This window comes from Cyprinus carpio, chromosome B4 (assembly GCF_018340385.1).
Source record: "Cyprinus carpio isolate SPL01 chromosome B4, ASM1834038v1, whole genome shotgun sequence".
NCBI classification, from domain to species: domain Eukaryota; kingdom Metazoa; phylum Chordata; class Actinopteri; order Cypriniformes; family Cyprinidae; genus Cyprinus; species Cyprinus carpio.
In genome coordinates, this window is record NC_056600.1 from 15,156,601 (window position 1) to 15,179,779 (window position 23,179).

The 23,179-nt window shown below is 39.0% G+C and overlaps 1 protein-coding gene across 1 annotated transcript in view; it reads left to right on the forward strand.

The window, feature by feature from the left end:
• The first annotated feature begins 207 nt into the window (after window positions 1-207).
• LOC109104295 (voltage-dependent L-type calcium channel subunit alpha-1C-like) overlaps window positions 208-23,179 on the forward strand; it is a 130,943-nt gene continuing 107,971 nt past the window's right edge. The window contains 1 exon segment of the mRNA XM_042722639.1: window positions 208-465. Within this exon segment, the coding sequence (XP_042578573.1) occupies window positions 339-465 (127 nt within the window). The 5' untranslated portion in view covers window positions 208-338.

The window sequence follows — 23,179 nt, forward strand, 5'->3', positions numbered from 1 at the left end:
GGAAAAAACCCAAACAAAATACTGCCTGGGAACCGAGGATCCCAACTCTGAGAGTAAGAGAGAGCGAGCAGGGGGAGGAGAACAAGGATAGAGAGGGATGAGAGGACACTGCGAGCGCTCTTGAAGTTGAACTTAGCAAAACACAACAAAGAGAAAAGAAAAACAGAGACCCGAACCACACACCCCTCGCTCGTGTAGAGTGCAAAGCATTCGGTGCATGTTTTACTGAATGGAGTGGAATCCATACACGCAGTGAAGAGACGGTGAACTTCTGACCGACTTCAAACAGACCAAAGCTTCAATCGGCCGAGGATTCAAATCTCAGTAAGAGAAAAAAGATGCTGCGGGGGCTGTTCAGTCGGCGCAGGCTGAAGCACGAGCGACTGGAGGAGGATGTGGAGGTGCGGTTCAAAGGGAAGCTGGTGTCGGAGAGAGAGCTGGACTACACGTTCGTGCGGCCAGGAGGTAAGAGCTTTGTATACGCGAGAGTCCTGCTGAAAGTCTCCAGCTACACAGTTACAAATCACAATCACAACACTGTGTTTGTTTAAGTGAGGAGCTGACGGAATCCAGCACCCTCTGCACATTACGAAGAGCGATGTGTTTAAGATGGACAGTGTAGGTCTTACTTCCCATTGTCTAAAACTTTATTAATAATGTTTGTAAAGGCATTATTATTACTAGTATAGTATTCAACTATTAAAATAGCTCAAAAAATAATTTGTGCTACAGACATGAACAGTACCTCAAATCGTGTGGTCTATTAAGGAGAGCTGTACTATAAGTCGCCAGATTTAGTTTTCATCTGGTGGATAATATAACAGGAAAGTATTCCTTAGATTGACATTGAACCAGGGACAGGGGCCATATATAGAAACCAGAATAAAGTCCTGCAGGAATGAGTCTAAAACCTGGCAACGCACTTCCCAATATCAGTGGGTATTTTTAATGGGATTTGGTCAAATGCCTAAAATAAGGTCTCAAGCGTTTTTGCATTGTATTCTATAGCAAGTATAGAAGTAATCCCCTACTTGTGATTTAAGCTTTTAAGTTTCCTGAAAATAAAAGCTGATGGGGACATTACACCGTATCGATATCAAAAACAGTAAATCTTATCTGCTTACTAGTCCACTTTTACAACTTCACACTGTGATTATACTCACTATCTTGCAAACTATTCTGCCTCAAACTCTAAGATTGAAAGAGCTGTCAGAAGCATAATGTCAGTGACTTTGAAATCATGCCACCATGGTGTAGTTAGTTTATAGCCTAAATTTAGTTTTTTTTCCCTTCTTCTAAGGACTGTATTTAGATTTCAAAATTCATGAATGTTGTGTTTATCTGTGAAGATTATCTTGATAATGTTCTTCTTCTTCTACTTGATAAGAATCATAAGCATTTATTGCTCACAGTGTTTATTTTTATCTGCAATAATCTAAGAGTCAATGGAAAAATCCAATTGGCTTTTTTTAGGGAACCAGTGTGATGCTAAATTATTGGTTGGCCTACATCATACCTGAAGAATTCTATATAATTGAGACTTATTGGTGGGCTCTTTTGACTGTAAACTATGGTGGCCCAGTAGTCTCCGAACACAGCACATAGGACTAATTATGTTGTGTTGTGCTAATTTTGTTGTCTTGTGGCTTGTTTCTGTTGTATTGTGCTAATTTCATTGTGTTGTACACTACTGGGCCACCATAGTAACCAAGTTCCCTAGAACACCCCAGAGTGAGCAACAACACACTAACAATCACTTAGAACATTTTTCAGCCACAGAGCAGTTCTATGGCTACCACTCACAACATTCTACAATTGAGGTGGCGAGTTTGATCGGAAATAAAAATCCACTCTGTGGCACATAAATCAGTGGAATAGTTGGCCAGTAAACTCTCACCTACATTTGGAAGCACCCAGGATAGATTTTCCCATCAGTCAGTTAGCAGTAGCACAGATTTTCACTGTCACTGCAATGCTCAAAAATCAGTTTTGGACTGGCTGAAACATTAAGATCTACAATGATTCATTCAATCAGCCTGAAGTACTTAAGGCTTTTCCGCATGCACTCTATTTGCAGGTCTCTTTATCACGAATTTCCTTGGAAGCCTGTCCATGTGTGTGTGTGAGAGAGGCTTGTTATCTAATCAGTATTGGCTGGTCGGGTCTGTGATGCTGGCAGGAAACTGGAAGAGAAACACATACTTCTCTGCACCATATAAGGCACTGTGGCTCTGGGGCCTCTCATGCAGGCACGCCTGCCAGGGATGTCTGATCTCACACACACACACAGACGCCAGTCTGACAGCTCTCTCAATTCAGACACACTTTTACTGCTATGAAGTTCTTCACTTTTTGGATGGATGCTTACCCTGTACTGCCTGTGCTGTTTACACCTGGTATTAACATCTGTTATAAGCAATCCGTTTAACACGGCATGCCAAATACACACCCAAATGGTGTCCAAAACATTTGGCAATCATGCACCATCCATATCCAGTCCAATTTTTGTGTCTGTGCAGCCGTGTGTGTGACCTGAACCCTTCGAAAGAAAGATCCACGTGCATCTATTTGCACTCATGGTCAGTGAAATTTACTTTCAAAGGCTTGCTTGTCAACTAAGCATGAGATCGAGGGAAACATGGAAAATGAAGTACATCTGGGCCTTTGTTGGCTGAACATCAGAATTTTAATTTCCCCAAACATAGAGTAATACTACATGAGTTCATCTCCCCAAGTCCTCATGTGAGCATTCCTGTAGCTCAAGCATTAGAGCATGGTGCTAGCAACACCTAGGCCATAGGTTCGATTCACAGGGAATGCATGAATTGGTCAAAAGAATGCAATGTAAGTCACTTTCCATAGAAGCATCTGCAAAATGTATAAATGTACAATGTACATTGAGGTTTTTAACCCTGTCTGTTATAACATTATTGTTCCTAACACAGATACTTTCATCTTGTCACATTATGTAAGGATTCTTTTATGAAAAACAACTTGAACAATAAATCAAATCTGCATACTTTTAGCTATGTGTATTATACAGCTGTACGAGCTCTTTACTTTGATGCATTTGAGATGTTTTTTCACAAATAGAGTGACTTACAGCGAGCATTCCTGTACAGGAGAAATGGATGCTGCAGCTGGAAATCTAAGTCTTTAGTGATGGGTTCGGTCAGGTTGTCCATGCTCAACCGATTCAGGATGGTGAAGCCGTGCCTGGGGGAGGCAAACCTGATGCACAGAAAACTGACATTAGAACTCACAACACGAGTGGGAAACTAAAGCTTATGAATCTGATGGACCTACACAACTGTGAGTAGGTGTTTTGCAGTGTTAGTGCAGTCAAGTGTACAGTCAGTGTTATATCAGAAGGCTGAGGAATATCACGCATGCAAAAAATTTTTTTTAACCTTTAGAAGAGAGTTAGATCTCTAGGGTTCTGATTCAGGACATACACGTGTGTTGCTTCACTGTTGAAGACATCAGAAAAAAAACATACAAACCTGTTATAGACAAAAAGAGTTCCCTCCACATCTGTCTTTTCCTAGAGAACACAAATGCATTTATATATTTAAATTTAACTTAAAATAAAAATAAACTGCTATTTAAAAAAAAAAAAAGTCCAAATAATTTTAGAATAATCAATCATCTACCTATCCATTAACTGTTATTAATTTTGTTGATATCATGGTTTACCCATTCATTAGTGGTGTTGTTGAAGGTGTAAAGTGCTACTTGGCTGGCCAGGTCTGTGATGCTGCTGATGTAGGGGTCGAGTCTCTTTAGGGCAGACAGACTCATGGATAAACAGCTCCCGCCGCCACCTGTGCTTGCAGTCATGACTCCAGTCCTGTTCTGTAAATAAAATATATGATCTTTAAAAAAACCCATGAAGATGACCGAGATTACGGTTTACTAAAACATTCAGTTTTTTGAAACTGTAAGGCTGATCAGCAATTGTTTACATGCATCAGTATCATCACAGACTATTAGAGATATTTTACCTACTCCACAAAAATACTTTTTCTGAAATATGTTTAAATATATTTTACTTTATACTGCACGTTTTATTGTTTTGATAATTGTAAGATCTCCACTAGACTGGTTGTGTCTCAATACTTTAAATGAAGACATAAAATTTAGATATTAAGTTGTAAAAGTAGAACAAACCTTCACCCCACAAAAAAAGTAAAACAAAGCTTCACACAATGCATGCGTTGCTCCTTGTTTACAAGCAAGCAGAAGAATGCACACGCATGCGTCGTGGTGCTCTCGTGAATGCACGTCGAAAACTAACAAGAAAGAGAAGAAATTGTTGAATAAAATCATTATTTTTGTTTTCTTTGCACACACACACACAAAAAAATTCATGTAGCTTCGTAACATATTTTAACAATGTCCTTACTACCTCTCTGGGCCTTGAATGTGTCAGTTGCTTTGCTGTCTGGATCAGAAAGCTCTTGGATTTCATCAAAAATATCTTAATTTGTGTTCTGAAGATGAACGAAGCTCTTAGGGGTTGTGAACGACATGAGGGTGAGTAATTAATGACAGAATTTTTATTTTTGAGTGAACTATCCTTTCAAAAAAAAAAAAAAAGCATGCACACATTTAAATATTTTATAAAGGTAAGTCCGTTTACGTTTATTAAATAAATCAGAGCTGTGAAATTAATTTAATTGAAATATAAATACATCAGGAATTAATGTTGATACAGTTAAATAAATGAAATAAATTAGTCTTGCATGTGTACTTGACAGTGTTCCTATGCAAGTTGTTATTACTGCTTTGCCCAACCGCAAGTCTGTATTTTATATGTCCTCTAGATTTGGTTCGGTTCTCTCTTCATCATACGTAAAATCGATGTCTAGTACAATAATAGCGCGCCTCGATCTGAGGCATCATTCATGTCTGTAGTACAAACTCTTCTGCGGGACGGTTTACTACAGAAGTTTGGTCACGTTAGTGCGGGATAGCGGTTTGTTCAAATCCCCAAACGTGTATGAACAATAGTAACACTGATGCTTTGCCATTAATAATTTAATAATTCATACCTCCAAAAGTTTATAAACAAAATAACTGAGGCCTTGGTGAGCTGCTGCTGCCCTGTTATAGATCGGACAAGAGTGAAACTTACCTGCACTTAAAACCGCACAAATCCTAAAACTCCTTTAAAACGAGATTCAACTCTGAAAAACAGGACTGAAACACTTTAGTTCACGTTCCGGTTTCCTGCTATATGTTTTCAATCATCTACAAACTAACATAACACGAATATATCGCTTTATTATGACACTTATCTAACTCCCTGATCGGCTACCGCTCTCGCCATGTTTGCGCTGACAAGAAGACAGCACGAGCTGATCGCTGAGCTCGCGCGCACACAGGAAAAGTAATCGAGGAGTATGACTAACCGATGAGCCTGAGGCCCCGCCCCCTGCAGCAGCATGGCTTGAGCTCACCTGAGACCCACCAGACCTTTAATTTTTACATCTTGGTCATTGATACTGATGAAGTGAGCTGACGCTGCAGAGTTTGAGCATCCAGGGGAGCCCTTGAGGATTTAATTCTCGCATTCCTGCACTATTCATCCTCTGGTAGGCATTACATTTTTGTAATTGTTTAGTTTGTTTGTGTGTTCCTTCTAAAACACACAGGCTACAATTCGCAGTCCAGAGGAAAACCTCCCTATGTTACTGTTATTTAAAGGTGCACTTAGGATCCCCCCCATTTCAGCATCCCCTTGTTCTAATCCAATAGAAATTAATAGCAAACAATATAATCAATTATTTATATTGTCTCTATTTATCCCCCTTTTGACTTATTAAAATAATCATATCTCACTTTAAAATTGTATTAGTAGCCGAATTCATGCCTTTGCACATGACAAACTGTCATGCCAATACACACATTAGCATTGTAACAATAAATTTGTGTACCCTAAAAAGAGGTTTCAGCTAGGGACTTTACATGAAGGTTTGCAACAGGAAAAACGTAGAAACTGAATGCTATTGTGCCCTTGAGCAAGACACCAGGGTTTGCTTTTAGAGTGACTGGCGTATTATAAAAATGCACCTTCTAAAGCATAATTTACTCGACGACATTTACTCGTTTACCACTAGAGGGCATCACTATACAATTACTCGTGATCTGTCATCGTTCTCGGCAGGATTTCAGACCTATTCTACAGAGCACAGCAGCCCATGCAGTTTTTATGATATTGCTAAAATTTATCTTTTTATGTACAAACTTGTACGTTTCACCCGGGATGATAAATCTTGCCAAAAAAAGTTGGTACCCTTCATATTTTAGCATTTACCTTAGACCTAAACCCTTTCCCCATTACATGGAGATAAATAGGGTAAGAGTCAGTGCAGAAGGGAAGAGGATGTGTAGCCTCAGTTAAGTTTAGTTAATTGGTTAATTATAGTGTTAGTAAAAGAGTCATACAGCCTGTGGCCTGTAGAGCACTGCCACTGCTGTATATCACACTCAGTGTGCAGACAGAGACATGATTCGTCTTGACATTTGACATGTGGGTGTGGAAGCTGGGAGGAACTTTATCTTTGATGCCATGCATTAACCAGTTTTCCTTCTGAAGCTTATGATTGTAGGGTGGCACTGAAAAACACTTTGTGAACACCTTCCTCAGTGCTTTGTATAAACACACCAAAGTTAATCAATTATTTGAGGATGCTGAAGGGAAACCGCTGACCTCTGTCATGAACTTTTGTTCAAAGGCAAATTCTATCAAAGAACTTGGCCGTAGGTTGAACGTCCATGCACTGGGAGAGCTTGTTTTTCATTCATCCAGAGGGTGAACTTTCCTGCTACATGCTTCATGATTCTTTCCGACTGATTGAAAATTCAGAATCTGCAATTTCTGACGCGCAGAGAGTGAGAAATGATAGTCTGGGGGCAGGGGATGTCTCTTGGGGACATGTGAAGTTTTCTCATGGCTGGAGGGAGGGACCAGGGAAGGGCCTGCTAAATTCGTACTAGGCCGTACTGATTGAAAGATTCTCAGTCATCTTGGGCAGAAATTCCCAGGCCCCATCGTCCCCTTTATCAGAGCCCACCAGTCCTCAGCCATGGGAAGATCAGGCCGGTTAAACCTCAGCTGAGGGAAAAACCAGCCCCGACACCTGCTGCTGGGTAACTCAACATTCTCCCCAGAAGTGGCATCCCGGCAGGCAGCAGGAAGTGGATAATGTCTAAACATGGTGCATGGAGCCCGTGACTGTGAGCGTATTTACGGCAGGTTGGTTGTGGTACAGATCATCTTCTGACATGATTCCGGACTGTAAAAAACTCGAAAACGGTTCTTAGTCTGGCTACGCTTCACTGTATTGGAGTTGAGTCCCAAGTTTGCTCTCTCCCCCTCAAGAGATACAGCCCGTGTGGAAAGCGTGGAGGATTTATTCTCCTTTCTAGCGCAGTCACATCTGGAAGCAGTCAGGGAGTCTACAGGGGAGGGGGTTTGGTCGTCAGATCATTGCAGAGAGGCTGGTGGTGTGCGCTCTCTCTCCGCAGGGCCACAGACTGACTACTCCCCTTTCTCTCCAATATGGACTGGACGCGGCCGATTCTGCACTCTATTTCCTAAACGAGGCGCGACGCAACCTTACGCCTGTTGTGGAACATCTCAGATGGAATCGATCACATGTGAAGATTGAAGCCCGTGAGATCTGGAATATACACCTTTTACCTTTTTGCTGCGCTTTCTGAAACGGTCTCTGAAACCTACGCCCGCTTTTCCTGCGCTTCTCCTGGCTCTTGCAGCATCCTTTTCGAACCGTTTCGAGCGAATCGCGCCGATTTGATTATCGATTATCAGCAAGCGGCGCTGGTATCATGTTTCTTAGGTAGGGCCCCGGATGTTCCAAAGATGCACTGGTTCGTTTTCTTAGGTGGTTCCTGCGATTATCCTTTCCTGATCTTTAGCTCCATAATGGGGATCAGGTAATATTAACTAAGCCGCAAGACAAGGAAATATCTTACGCTTTGCGTTTTCCATTTTTCTTCTTCCCCCTTTTTTCTTTCACTTCTTTCCCTTGGGTTGTTTTTTTCCTACCCCCCACCCTCCTTTTTTACAACCTTTTCCTCATTCACCTTCGGATAAAGCTGGACCACATATATGGTAAATGAAAGCAAAAACATGTACATTACCGGAGGACACCCTTGAAAACCATCAAGGTAATTTCTCTATTTGTCTTCCCTCTGTTTGCCAACTATGTTGTGTGTGTGTGTGTGTGTTGTGTTCCATATGGATGTTTTTTGGGGGTGTATGATGAGGTGTTTGGCATTATCATGGGCATGACGCGGGGGTGTACCCAAAAACCGAACCCTTCCATTTTCACACACACTATGCCGCACTCATATATCCATTGGAGGACGATCACAAATGTCATGCAATACAACCACCACCCCGCCCGACAGCTATTTTATTATTATTTTGGAGGGAAAGCGTTTATGTAGTTGATGAACTTGTTGGATGGCTCGCCACGGCCTGATCATGCATATAGATCATGTGGTCAGAGACGCGCGCACAGATGCCAATCGATTATCCTGTCAGCTGCTTCAGACTTCAAAATGACATTTAAATCTTCTTTGCGGCCCGACTGCATTGATCACAGTCCAGTAGCTGAAATGAACTCAGGGGTGCTGTCATCAGCGCATCATTTCACAGTGTGATTATTCCTGTTGAGAGCATCTCAAATGGTGAAATGAAGCACCGTCAAGTGATGCCCCCTCATTTCTAAAGTGCATCTGTTTGAATTTCCCTTCTTATCAGACAGCTGGTGTGGGCGCAGCAGTCTCCACAGGTTGCGCGCTTGCGAAGAGCGCGGAGCCTCACTCTCTTCCCTTCACAAGATCCCCCTCCATCCAGGGCCTCCAGCCTTCGCCTGTTGGCGCCGTGGCAACGGAAGCTGCCGACCCATAGCAACAGCGCGGCTCGCGATAAGCCTGCTCCCCGCGCACGCACCTGCCGCACCTGAGTGAACAAACGCATCCGAGCAAAGCCTGTAAATTGCTGTCTAAAATGTAGCACCGCCCCCTCAGGCCTACTGCACATCTGTCATGCAAAAAAGCTAGTTGATTATGACAGCTGGAATAATGATGTTTCTTTGGCGCTGTCTGTGGGGACAGTGGTGCGTTTTCATGGCCCGTCTGATCGAGTGAAATAAACTGTGATAGACTCTTTGTTTGGTATTAAAATAGAAGCAGGACGACAGTGATGGGAAAAAGGATCCCGAATCTAATTTTAGAATGCTTTGTTTAGATAGCTTTGGCATTAAACGTTTATCTTTGATCAGCTTGTCTTTGTTATATTCAGATTTGCATCTTACAACTTTACCTCTTGACCCTGAAAACAGTTTTCTTATAACTTAACAGTTTTCTCTTAGTAATTGTTTGCTAATTATAGAAAGGTTTTGCTTCTAATGACATAAACAGTACTTTTAAGGAATTTCAAAGTGATGGATAAAAGATGAGATGTCATATCAGTTATCTAGACCAAACTGCAACCAAAGATGCAATCACATGACCAGTATGTCTCATACAATTGACTGTTTTACTAACAAATAGTACAATAACATATATTTTACCTAGTGCTTTGAGATGTCATACAAGCATAAAGAATTGTGCAACTCACAGCAACTGTAGAGATAAAAAGTGTGAAAGAACAGCAAGCCATGCAGCCACCAACAATGCACAAAAATCACTAAGATTGAATCCAAAATGTTATATATTAAAAGAATGCTTTATTAATGTGTATAGTGTGAGATAAAAACTGTTGTGAAGTAAACCAACCTTCATGCATCCAGGCCAACAGGTGTCAGTATAAAGTGGAAAATCCACTGACAAATAAAAGCCAGTTAAAACGTGAACAAAAAGCAACTAAATGATTAACCCAACCTTTAGTAGACTGCATATTTGTGTCCTAACCAGAGCAGGATCTCCGAGGTGGCCTGTAGCCCAGCAGATGTTCATGTTTGTGTTGTGTTGTCGTCTACCGCTGCTGATGAGGGCAGGCTTTCAGGTAAACACAGCCTCAGTCAATCACAGGTCCAGAGCCGAGCGACTTATCACAGCCAAACATGACCCTCTTCTGCTGCACAAACACTCAAACAGCAGGGAGATGGAAAGCATGTTTTGTGCACTATGATACACCGTCACTTTCTGGAATGTTGAATGTGACTCATGAAGTGCTTGAATGTTTGTGTCAGAACAAGCAGTTACTGAGACACGTTTTGTACGATTTTTGTTCTGCAGTAGACACATTTAACCAGGGCAGAAATGTTTGAATTAATGCAGTCATTGCAGTTATATCAGCTGTATGCTGTGATGAAATGATGTCACTCCAATAATTTATAAGGCTTTTTCGTTGAAAAATGTCACAGTTTAGAGACATGTTTGAAATGGCTTGAAAGATTTTAGTTTGTGGATTCCTCTCTCCTTTTTGCTCTTTTTCTCTCTTGAAGGTTTGTTGGTTCCCCTGATGCTCATTGATTGGTAATGAGGGCGGCATTATCTGGCTTCTTTCATCCTTCGGCTTTGTGCCAGGTTCATATGACAGGTAATTCAGATCATTAGCTAAACGAATATGTTTATGATCGATCTCAAAATGTCTGACGAGCCTCCAGGACGCCATCTCGGATGACTTTCTGTCTTGGACTTATTCTCCTTCCTCAGGGCAGTGCTTGCTTCTGTCACTGTTGAACACATGCAGGTCACCAAATCCCACGCAAGTGTACACAGGTTGTTGGTTTCCTGGAATCCGTTTGCTAATGTTGTCTGTTCAAAGAGTATTTAATGTTTACTTAATGAATATTTAAGACCGCCAAACTTGCATCAACATAAATCCTTCGCAAGCGCGGTGAAGTCGGGAAAGTTGTCACCTTGTTTATTGCCGCGGCTCTGGCTAAAAGTGTTCTGCTGTCACACAGAGAAGGTCTCCAGTTTCTTGCTTTCCTTGTTTTGACTTTATGTGTCCTCTATGTAACATAAAGACTGACAACGATGTGGATCTTTACAGATCCAATTGATTTTGCTTCTGTTTACTAGATATAATAACAAGCCACCACTCATTCACTTCTGAAACTTAATATGTCTGAGGACGGTCAGTTAATGAGGCCACATTGTCAGCGAGGCTTCTCAATCTGCAGAGCAGTTGGCGCTGGTCACTGTGGGATTGTGGGGACATGTTAGGTGTCGAACAATCACAAGAGTGCAACACTTGGGACGTATTATCTGTCTGTGAAAACACGCATGTTGAGCACAATCATCTACTCTCGCTTCTGCTTTACATCAGTGCTTGTGTTTCCAGCCAGTGTTCTTTCATACATGCTTACTGTATTTAAATTGATTGTGGCATGTTACTTTAATATGTCAGTAATCACATGCTGAACACTGTAAGTAGTTATTTAGCAAATGCTTTTATCCAAAGTGACTAACTGTACACTTGTTGCTCAGGCAATCCCCCTGGAGCAACCTGGGGTTAAGTGCACAATGGTGATACCGCACGCTCGTCCTGCACCCAGTATCATCTTTGCTGTTGTGGAAAATACTTTTACTTATCAGTACAAATAAAGTTGATTCTCTGGATGTTTTTTCCCCTCTTTAATGCACTGTAATGTTAACAATTCTCTAAACCGTGTTTATTAGCATAATGTAAACAAGAGCAGCATTTGTTTATTAAATAGTAGATGCCATGATGCTAGGGTTGGTGGCTGCCAATATGCTGTTATTTGATCACTCCGAAGTGATTTTGATTTTTTAAGAAATTCATACTTTTTATTTAGCAAGGGCACATGAAATTGATCAAAAATGACTGTAAAAAAAATTTTTAATGTAAAGAATGATATATGTTTTCAGCTAAATGCTATTCTTTTAATCTTTATATTAAGCTAAGAATCCTGAAAAAATTTAACACTGTTTCCAGCATCACAACTATTTTCAACACTGATAATATTAAGAAATCTTTTATGAGCACCAAATCAGCATATTAGAATGATTTCTGAAGGATCATTTGAAAGTGATGACTGGCGTAATTGCTGCTCAAAATTTAGCTTTGCCATCACAGAAATAAATTAAATTATTATTATTATTATTTTTTTATAAATTATTAAAGTATTTATTATAAATAGAAAACAGTTATTTAAAAATGTATATATATTATTAATTTTACAGTGGTTTTATCAAATAAATGCAGCCTTGGAAAGCATAAGAATCTTCTTTTTCAAAAAACATTCATAATTCTTACTGACCCCAGTGGTGGTTTAGCTCTATACTTCAATGTTAATATGCATTTTTTTTTTTTTTTGTCAGTCTAGTGAAAACCATAAATCTGAATGCTTATAAAAATAATAATAGCTCACCTCTTTAACAAGCTGCATTCTTTGAGTTAGAATGATGTGAGTTACAATGTTTGGTCCCACTTTATAGCCTTAACTGCTAAGTACTTACATAAAATAGGTACAATGCACTTATTGTGTTCATATTGAATTGCAAAACACTTTTGCTGCTTTTGAAGTGGGATGCGGGTAAGGTTAGGGACAGGTTTGGTTGTATGGGTAGGTTTAAGGGTGGGTTAACAGAATATTTCTAGATGTAATTACATGCAGGTATTTTTAAAATATAAGTACAGTGTAAAAACATGTATGTGCACAACACGCTTAATATTAATGTAAGTACATGGTAGTTAAGGCCACCTAATATAAAGAGGGACCCAATGTTTGTTGCTCAAAAAGGATCAGGAAAAGTTTCATAGAGAACTTCAAGGGTTTTGTTTACATCACTAGGCTCCCTAAACACAAACACATGCATTCTGCATGTTTGATGTGTGTACACTCCACCCAGCTCATAAAACTCCTATATGTGTGTGTGTGTGTGTGTGTGTGTTTCCGTTTGGTCCTCTTCTCCCAAACCCAGTGCTCAGTGTCACATCCAGAGCAAGTAGGATGCCTGAATGGATAAGGCACTAGATAAATGGAAGCATGACAGACTGCATGAATAAAAGCGTATATGTTAATAAAGCAGAAAACAGCTGCTTGTGACACATTGGCACCGCAGGCACCCTCAGCATTATGGGAAAGAACCAAAGCCCCCCGTTAACATGTGAGTCAGCAGTGGGTCACGACACGGGAGTCTAATAACCATCTTTCACTCCTCTTAACTACGGTCCCCCTAGCAAAGACTGCATGAGTGTGTGCAAGCTCTGTGCGTGAAAGGTCTGGACTGCACCAAACGAGTTGCGACTGGTCATGATTAACACTGTAACGTCAGTTCATCATCGTAATATTTCATCGTAACAGTTTCCATTTGAGAAACAGCATTTTTGGGGTGGAAATAAACTTGGATTTCGCACACAGACTTTAATCTTGAACCAGATCTGCTACCTACTTTGAGTTTGAAATGTTTGTCCAGCTTGAGTAAAAAAGCTGCATTAGTCATATTGTATTATTAACACAAACTGATCGTGTCCACTTGTTTACTGGTGAACAGCTCCTTGTGTTTAATTGTTTTACTACACAACTTATAAAATGCATCATGCGGTCAAAAGTTTAGGTTTTTAGAACTAGATTTTTTACATTTTGTGGAAAAAAGTGAGTCAAGATTGTCCATGGCATATTTGCCAGTGTGTTGCTAATGTGTTCAAAATGTATTTTTTTTTCTTTTGTGTGATCTGGTGTTTTGAGTGGTTGGTCGGTGTTTTCTTACCAGCCCACCCCCAAGGGTGACCAGACTTCCTGATAAAATCATGACGACCCCTGTTTTATGTCTTCCAGTCAGGACAACATTTTTCTGGATAATTACTCCTAGCTGTAGTTTGATTGCGAAATAAACATTTTAAATAGACAACCCTATGATTCATGCTTTTTCATGCTCATAAGAAACCAGCAGTTGTGTGATGTTTAAGTAACAAGAGTGGGTAGGTTAGTAGTTCTTTGACCCATTAACAGCGGTACTACATAAAGACCAAACTACATCAGTTGTTTCCTCTTCAGTTGAGGAGTAAACTGACAGCATCCAGTGTGCCCCTGCATAATGATGGAACTAAGTTAAGTACAGGGTCTTTTTATTGCACACCATCTGACAAAGGGAATCCAGTAGCCTTTAAATACAAACCTACTTACTTCTGACAAACCATTTGTATTGCCAGGCATCTTAAAAAAATTGAAGGAGAAATGTATTCAGGCGTAAGAGCAGACACATTTTTGGCTAATGTTGGGTTTCAGTAGAAAGTTTAGGTTTCAATTTAAAGTTTAGGTTTGACTCATTGTGTGTCCAAAGATCAGATGTATCCTGAATTCCAGGCTATTTTCAGTAAATAATCTCTGCTTAAACTTCTTGAATCACCTACAGTAACTGTTCTGTACACTGTATAAATTATCATGATTTTAACAGCAAAAGACTGTAAAAATGCTACAAAAATCCATTAATTGGTTAAACAGTAAATTTCCGTACTATATATGGTAAATAAGTGTTATTACATTTAATGAAATTTTACAGTACAATACGTACAAAAAAATAAGTAATTGTATTGAAAACCATAAATTTAAGTCGATAAAACCTAAAATGTCGCTACCATATTTTTTTTTACAGTAAAGTTCTGGCAACCACAGGTGCAAGTATTTTACCATAAATGTCACCAATATATTTTTATTTTTTATTTTTTTTCAGTGTATAAACAGTGTACAATCATGAATTACGATAAAAACATTAAAGTCTGCATGGAGTAAAAGTTTGCTCTATTTTCTAAATGCGTATTATTGATCTTATTGTGAACAATCCATCCATGCATGTTTATTTTTTTAACAATCAAGAATGACCTTGTAGTTCTAAAAAAAAATAAAAAAAAATCTCTCAAACTCACCCCTTTATAACAAATGACTGCAAGCTTTCAATCAGATCAACTATTGTTGGACGAAGTCCCTGCCCTACATTTTTTTTTCAGATTTACATCATAATAATATGTAAGATTTGTCGCTACTTCCATTACCATCACTACTAAACATTTAAAACATTATACTAGTTTGTTTAATTCCCTAAACTTTAAATTTTTCCTTTCTATCTGGAGTGTTACAGGCTCTTGGTGCATAAAGAAGATCTGTAAAGTTGCAAAGACTAAAGTCTCAAATCCAAAGAGATATTCTTTATAAAAGTTTAAGACTTCTCCACGCCCTCCTAAAAACACCTCGTTTAAACACGCCCCACATGTCTACGTCATGATTAGGCATGGACCAGTATGAAATTTTGACAGTATGATAACCTTAAAGGGCTAGTTCACCGAAAAATGAAAATTATGTCATTAATGACTCTCATGTCGTTACAAACCCGTAAGACCTCCGTTCATCTTCAGAACACAGTTTAAGATATTTTAGATTTAGTCCGAGAGCTTTCTGACCCTCCATTAAAAATGTATGTACGGTATACTGTCCACGTCCAGAAAGGTAATAAAAACATTTTCAAAGTAGTCCATGTGACATCAGAGGGTCAGTTAGAATTTTTTGAAGCATCGAAAATACAACCTTTTCCAAAAATAAAAAAAATTATAACTTAACCCATGATTTCACACTCACCACGGTTTGTTGTGAGCGTGTTCACGACGCTGCTGACGTATGACGCTGCTGACATGTTTTCTGGTGCGCCCAATAATCACAGCAGTTGCACTCAGAATATATATATTTTTGGACACAATATATTTTGTTTCTGAGCAGCATACAGAATATAAGAAACAGCAGAATTAGTTTATTTTTTCTTTGATTTGTTTCCTAAAAATAAAAAATATAAAGACTGACATCTTTATTTAACCTAAATCTGTAATTACAGTTATTTAATTTTAGTTATATAATTCATATACATATCATTTACATCATTTCATATCATATAGTTATATAATAATAATCATACACACAATTTGATTTAATAATAACCCAATTTGAAGCAAAAACAGAATGTTCTGAGTCTGACAAGCTTTGTGAAATTATACTACATGCCTGAACGAAACAAACAGCAGAAGCTCTGAATGAGATGCATATTCACTCTCTGACAGCAGGAGGTGCCTCTGGAACACCAGATACAGACCAGATGCAGCGTTTCCTTGGTTACTGCTGTAAACAAAGCTGTGCTATGCTGAAACACTGCTTTAATATGAACTATACAGAGATAAGATGAAAAGAAAATACCACGAAAAACTTTCCAGAAGACAGTCAGCTCCCCTCAAAAACACATTCATATAAACCCCCAAATCAATATTGAGGATTTTCTTCCAATAGTTTGTGCATCATAAACAGTGAGTGATCTGCCTGCTAGAGTATTTTTCTCTGTGCATCCATCTTCAGCATCTCTCTGGCCTGTGTTAACGGGCGTTAACAGACTTCATATTTTCACATAAATGACATTTTGGAAAATTATTGCATTGCAGTTTGTGCAAGTCCAGAACAGAGAGTTGCAATAAGGCAAAAAACAGCTGGTTGCCGATCGTGTAAAGGCCAAAGTATTCCGGCCATCCGTGCACCATCGGCATTACGTTCTTTTCGTCATCAAGAGTGCTTCGTGGACAGCGGCGCACCCCATGGTACGGGGTGTCGAGCTCATCCATCCGCGCTCATCTGCGGTTGAGTATACTTTTAAAAGCTGTGCGTGGGACGGAAAGAAACGCTGAATGTAAAGTGTACCTGGGCCTTAAGTTGCGCCATCCTACACACGTGACTGACCGCTCGCTCGCACCAACAGGAGGAGGAGGGGTCGGTGTTACTCACTGCACTCAGCCTACTCTTTCAGTCATCGAGGAGAAATGGAAAACAGCGCATACCGCAGGAATGGTATAATGGAAAATATTAGTGGTTTTGAAACCGTGACATTTTCAAATCGCGGTATACCTTGATACCGGTAATCGGCCCATGCCTAGTCACGATGTGGGAAGATTTGCACAACACCACCCAAATGTTCACACAAAAAAATAACTCTTAACCCCGGCACCATGTTGTGTAGAGGCTGTTTCATTGTGGAGACGCTGTGTGTGTTTTAAAAGGGAAAAAAAAAATTTGAATTCGTTTGGCCTTCCAAAAGAGAACACAACTAGAAATCAGTGGTTAAGTTGTATTTACAATACTGTTCCAGAACAATTCAAACCAAATATTTAGAGAAGACTACAATGCTGGCTGTTCTGACGCACAGTCTGTAAGTATGTTTACATATGTAAAGTATTTGCCACTGATGACTCAAACGTGAGTTTTGAGCAGTGTAGAGTAGCAGTTAACAAATTCCAGTCCTCGCACCCCCTGCTCTGCACATTTTGTATGTTCTTCTTATCGCTTCAGATGTTTGTTCTATTCGAATGTAAGTGCCCAGCGAAGTGGATATTCCGCCATGATTCCAGTTCAAAGCGAACATATATGTTGCATTCAAAACGCACATAATTCATCCAAAGTGCATTGAACTTTAATATACGTAAATTTAAATTGTATTTATTTACAGAGCTATATGATGTCACACTTGTCCGTGTGTGAAGACGTTGTGCAGCGCAAATCCACTTGAAAGAATATTCTGAAGTGAAGTAAATATCAACAGATCTCCTCTGCTCAGGGAGTAGGGAGCAATAAAGACTGTGTAGGGACCATGTCAATGGGAACACAGTTCATGCACGGAGCTCACTTCTAACGAGCTGATTATCTGAATCAGGTGTTAACAAAGAGAGACATGCAAAATATGCAGAGCTGGGGGGCGTGAGGACTGGTATTGAGAACCACTGGTATAGAGTAGCACTTGTTGTTTGTCGTTTCTCCTATCACAAATGCAGACATGGTTTTATGTTAACGCGGTGCGATGCAACGCGAAAAAACACAGTATAAGTCATTTTAATCCGTAATTATGTCCCCACTGGATACAACAAATGCCTCTTTGTAATGGGTTTTATTGTTTTTGTCTTGTCGCGCTGTTGTTCTGACCAGGACATGCATCAGAGCACTGTATGTTAAGGGGCGTAACATTTCCGTCACACGCTTGAGGCATTCGGCCACTCACAACGCACTGTATAGCTGGCCAATCAGCGTACACCTTGCTTTTCAGACCGATGAGCTTTGTAAAAATCGTGGCGTTTCAGAAAGGCGGGGCATAAAAAAAAAACAATAATTTAAATAAAAACCAAAAAAACACATTTCATTACACCAAATACACAAAATAATGTTCTTTTTAGCAACATCATACGACCCCTAATAATAAGCGATAAAAGAGAAAATGAGACCACTATGATAATACTTATAGTGGTCGATAAAATAAGTGATAAAAGAGAAAATGAGACCACATGTGAGAGAAAGAGTTGTGAAAGAGTTAAGAGGGTTCTTTTTCTCCTCTAAAATGTGGGGTGGAAGTGTGAGTATGGTTGTGTATGTAGGCCAGTCCTGATGCGTTTGCTCTGAGTGAATATCAGATCAGTTCCCTGCAGACTGCTGTCTCTTTTAAACTCTCAGTCGTACGGCGCACTGCCTCGCTCAAGATATTAACCAGCACCATGAATGATAGCGAGAAAGAGAACAAAATGTTGGCCCACAGTTGATTTTCTGCTTTCGTCCTGTGTTGCTTTGTGGGGCGTTGAGTCAAATCCAAAAAGCAATAGCGCAAAGATTACAGGCCTGAGGTGGAGAGAACAACTGTCAGAAGGTTTAGCGACAAGAGCTTGGGACATGACGGTTGGGTCTTTTGCATGGATGTTTCAGTATTTCCCATCTCTTTCATACCCCATCTCTCTCTCTCCTCTGTCTGTCTTTAGATGTCACTCCTACTAGCAGCCTAGTTTGGGTAGTGCTGAATTCTCAGTGTAGGTTGCATGTTTAATTCATCAGTTTGAGCTCCGCTCAGCTGTGAGAGTAAGGTATTATGGGTCTGACCGGTTCTCAGCAAGCACGCACTTGGCGATAGTAGCACATTTATCACATGGCCTTGACCTGATCTAACTCACCCAGGTGTCCTCATATGCACCAAATTACAGTTATTCCCATCTCATGGGTCTCCTCGCAGTTTCATAATGGCAAGTGTGAGCTGAGTTTCGCTCTGGTGCATCAAGTATGAAATCAGTTACGATAATTCCAGCACAGGCTCATGACCATTCTATTTTAAGTTTTGGCAAATTGGTGGCTATTATGAATTTGCTCTTTCTTATTTGTACATTTTAGTACGTCCAGCTCATGCCCCAGCTCATTTGGATGTGGAGTTAGGGATGCAGATTAAATGTCTATTTTTTGATGATTTTTTGATGATTAAAAAATCGTGCGTTACGTAGATCACTGACAAGCTACGCAATATATCGTTCATTATCGAAGGCGATTCATCTGCGAAAATGAACGCGATATTGCGTACCTTGTCAGTGATCTATGGCTCTGTCTATTAAATGCCGCTCCATTTGAAAGCAGGTGATGGCGATTTAGCTGTAATCATGGAACCAGATTTACTGACTAGATGCGCATGATCATATCATTAGATATATTGCCCAGCCCTACAAATCGCACCGTTACAGATTTGTACTAAATCACAGCTTCATAATTCATTAGGAAAACTTATATAGTATTAATAACATTAGAAAAATTGTAAGACTCGCAAAATTATACTCAAATTAATATTCATTTTAACACCTAACAATACACCTAACAATATATTTAATCAGAGTTGTAAATAAAAATTTGTTTTACTTCAAAAGTTTTTTTTACTTCAAAATTAAATTTTTCATTGTACAATTTACTTGCAGATCCTTTATAATAGTTTGTTAAATTTACTGGCAATTTATGAGTGAAATTGGTTGTACATTCACATCATTTATTAATTATTATTATTATTATTGTTTTGTACAGTATACTCAGGTGTTGGGTTTAGTGTGGTGCACCTTTATGGTTACATTTACCCACAAATCGTTTTTAATTTTCATTCAAGTCAAATCCTTCTTGTTACTTTTACTTCTTTTTAAAAAAATGTCTAACTTTCTCCTTTGACCATTCAGAAATTATCATATCATACAAAATTTATACTTAATCACCATCTAGTACAATATTTATGAATTCTCACAGGTTTTAAATTTTGGGTGCATGTTTTAAAGTAGTAATAAACCTTTATATTGGTCAGGCAAATTAATTAATTCATACTTGCACAACTGTATCTGCAGTAACTAAGCATTAAAAGTGTTGCCTTAACAATGAAAGGCAAACCTAGCCTTACTCAATTTAATTGTAAATATTTTAAAATGACTAGTCCTATATATTGACTACATTGTGTAAAGTAAGTGTGTGTTTCATTTGAGAAGTTTAAGCACATCTCATTTGCTGTTTTCTGCATTTTGTGTATATGTCATGCATCAGCAACAACCGTGGAACATATATCAGTTGACTAGTTGACAACACCCTTCCTGTGTTGCAAATCATAATTTTCTAATTGTCTTACTGTATATCAAGAAATTGCTGTTGACTCAAGACCTTGGAACACATTTTCAATAATCAGACCACCCGATTAACATAATTAATGATGCATACACTTGAATTTTAATTACACATTGGTAGTGTATTGTTTTCTTGTTTGGGGATATTGGATGAGGGAGTGATGGATGTATGTATTTGTAGGGAGAATGGAGTGGGTTTCCCTCCCAAGATGGCAGGGGCATATTACATAGAGTGATTTATGTACCACATCAGTCATGCCAGCATCACACATGGTCTGAAACGACTGCTGCTCTCGTGTCTCCATCAAAATTCACTCAACCCAACCCTGCCTATAATATGACAGAAAAACAGGCCCCAGCTCGATTCGGTGACAAATCTGAAACACATTCAGAGGTTTACAACTTTTAAAGTTATAATAATTTGAGATGTTTAACATAACTGAAATTAAATATGTGCAGGTGCATACTTAGTTTTTTTTATTATTACAAATCACACAATTTCACATTGAATAAATTAGAGCAAAAATGCCTTTTTAGTTGGGATCTTTCACCTTTGTCAATTCAGAAAACTCCTGAACATTTCAGGAAAAATTCACTCTACAGATGTGTTAATGCAACACAAATGGCCAGTTTTATTGCATACAGCATCATTTCTAAATGCCGGCTCTCTTTGCATTCCTGAAACAAACATTTGTTCGAGTGACTCAAGGTTTGTCTGCCCTCTACCTGCTGTCTGTCTCTCCCTGCCTGTCCTCTACCAGCTGCCTGTCCCTTTCTCTCCCTGTCTGTTCCATACCCACTGTCTGTCTCTCTCTTTGTCCATCTCTGTCTTGACAGCATGTTGAGTTTCTCCTCTAGGCTCATTTCATTTAGACTAACGTCAAATCTCTCATTCACCCTCTCTTTCTCACACACACTCACTCTCTCTGACACTCACAAACTCCCTCACGCACTTTCTCACAGTCACACACGCGGACACTTATGCAGGAGATGAGTAGATAGGTGTTGAAATATTGGCGCCATCTAGCAGTTGTGCCCCAGCAAGTCGTCATCACCATGGCAACTGAGAGAATTCAAATCTGTTGAAAGCCTAAAAACCAAACCTTTGCAAGAAATGGTGGATGTGCTTCTCCTAAAACCATATTTAAAAACAGTAGATGACATAGATGAGTCAATAAATGAGTTTGTCTCATACCGAATGTAGTCTGAAGCTTTTGCCATGACTGACGGACAGGATGCCCAGCAAGGGCGTCAAACTTGCCCTTGCCCTTCACACATGTTCCTGTCCTCCCTCAGGTGAAACCGTGCAGATAAAAGCTGCTCAAAAAATAAATAAATAATATGACTGTGTAGCCCTCCAGTTACATAAATGACAAATGTAATGGCTGGCATGACAGCAAAATTAACTGTAATGTTTATATATTAAATAAATCTTAAATACTTATATAATGGGAGACATTTAAGATATAGATACTTTCATTTTATTTATTTATTTTTGCCACTTGTACCTTTCAGTCCAGCATGTAAATGACCTCCGTTATGATCGGCCTCTTTGCATTTGAAATGAGTTACAGTTACTGAGTTGTGGGTTTGCTGTCGGCTCTGATATAGTTTCTGCTGTCTCATCCTTCAGTAACAATTTCTTTGCAAAGCTGCGTTACATTGTGATCAATAAAATGAATGTATTTCACAAACAGTTAAGACCAGAATAAAACAATCAGGAACTCCTGATAAAAAAATAAATGTCACTTGTTTCTAATGCTGGGATCTTTCAGAATGATATGCAGAGACGCAGGTGCAACTTTTATTTCAGGAGATCAAGGAAAATTTGGTCTTTCATGATATGACCTTTAAGGCAGCGGTAGCTTTGGTCAGGGATGAAGCCTTTTCTGACTTTACGGACACTTTGGCGAGTTTGATTTACCTGATATACTGATATATGTGTGTGTGTGTTGTTTACCATTTTCATCATTATAAAGATTTTGGGCTTTTGGTGACAAAGAAATTTTCGAATGAGAAATTTGTGTTGCGTTCAAGTCATGTTGGTTTGACTGTGAAAGGGTAAATGCACTTCTTACTATTGCCTTGTGATATGCATGCATTTTGTATTGTTTGATATTCTTCTCGCTATTCATTCCTCATGAAACAGGTTATGGAATCATGTGCTTTGAGAAGGTGTTCTGTTGTTGGTGCTTTGATTAGAGCCAAATCTGTGCTTTCATTCTTTGTGTAATCAGACAATCAGTTTTAACTGATTCCCTGTGAACCCTAAGTGCACTTAACATATAACACCAAATATTTTTTCTTGATGTAACAAATTAATTTAAAGTTAGAACAGCTTAGAATATGATAGTGTTTCGTTATGTTCATGCTTTGTTCGGCTGATACATGAGGGATGTGACCATAGTCCTCAAAACCTGAAACCAAGGGGGACAGCAAGAATAATTGTTATACCTTTTGGTTTTTACTCATTTTGTTAGAAAATGTTCAGCCTAAAGCACTGATATTTCATCTCAGATGTCTTTTACATGTTAGCAGTCATTACCCATGTAAATTAAATTTAGAACATAGAGCTAATCGAGTCAGATACAATTAAACTAGAAGTTCATGAAGCCTGATGTTACATTCATTATGTGTAAATTTAAATTTTAAACCCTAAAGATCTACTAATTAAATGCATAATGGAATTAGTGAAGTCGTCGTTCACACTTACTCTACCATTCAAAAGTTTAAAGGCTGCATTAAAAAATG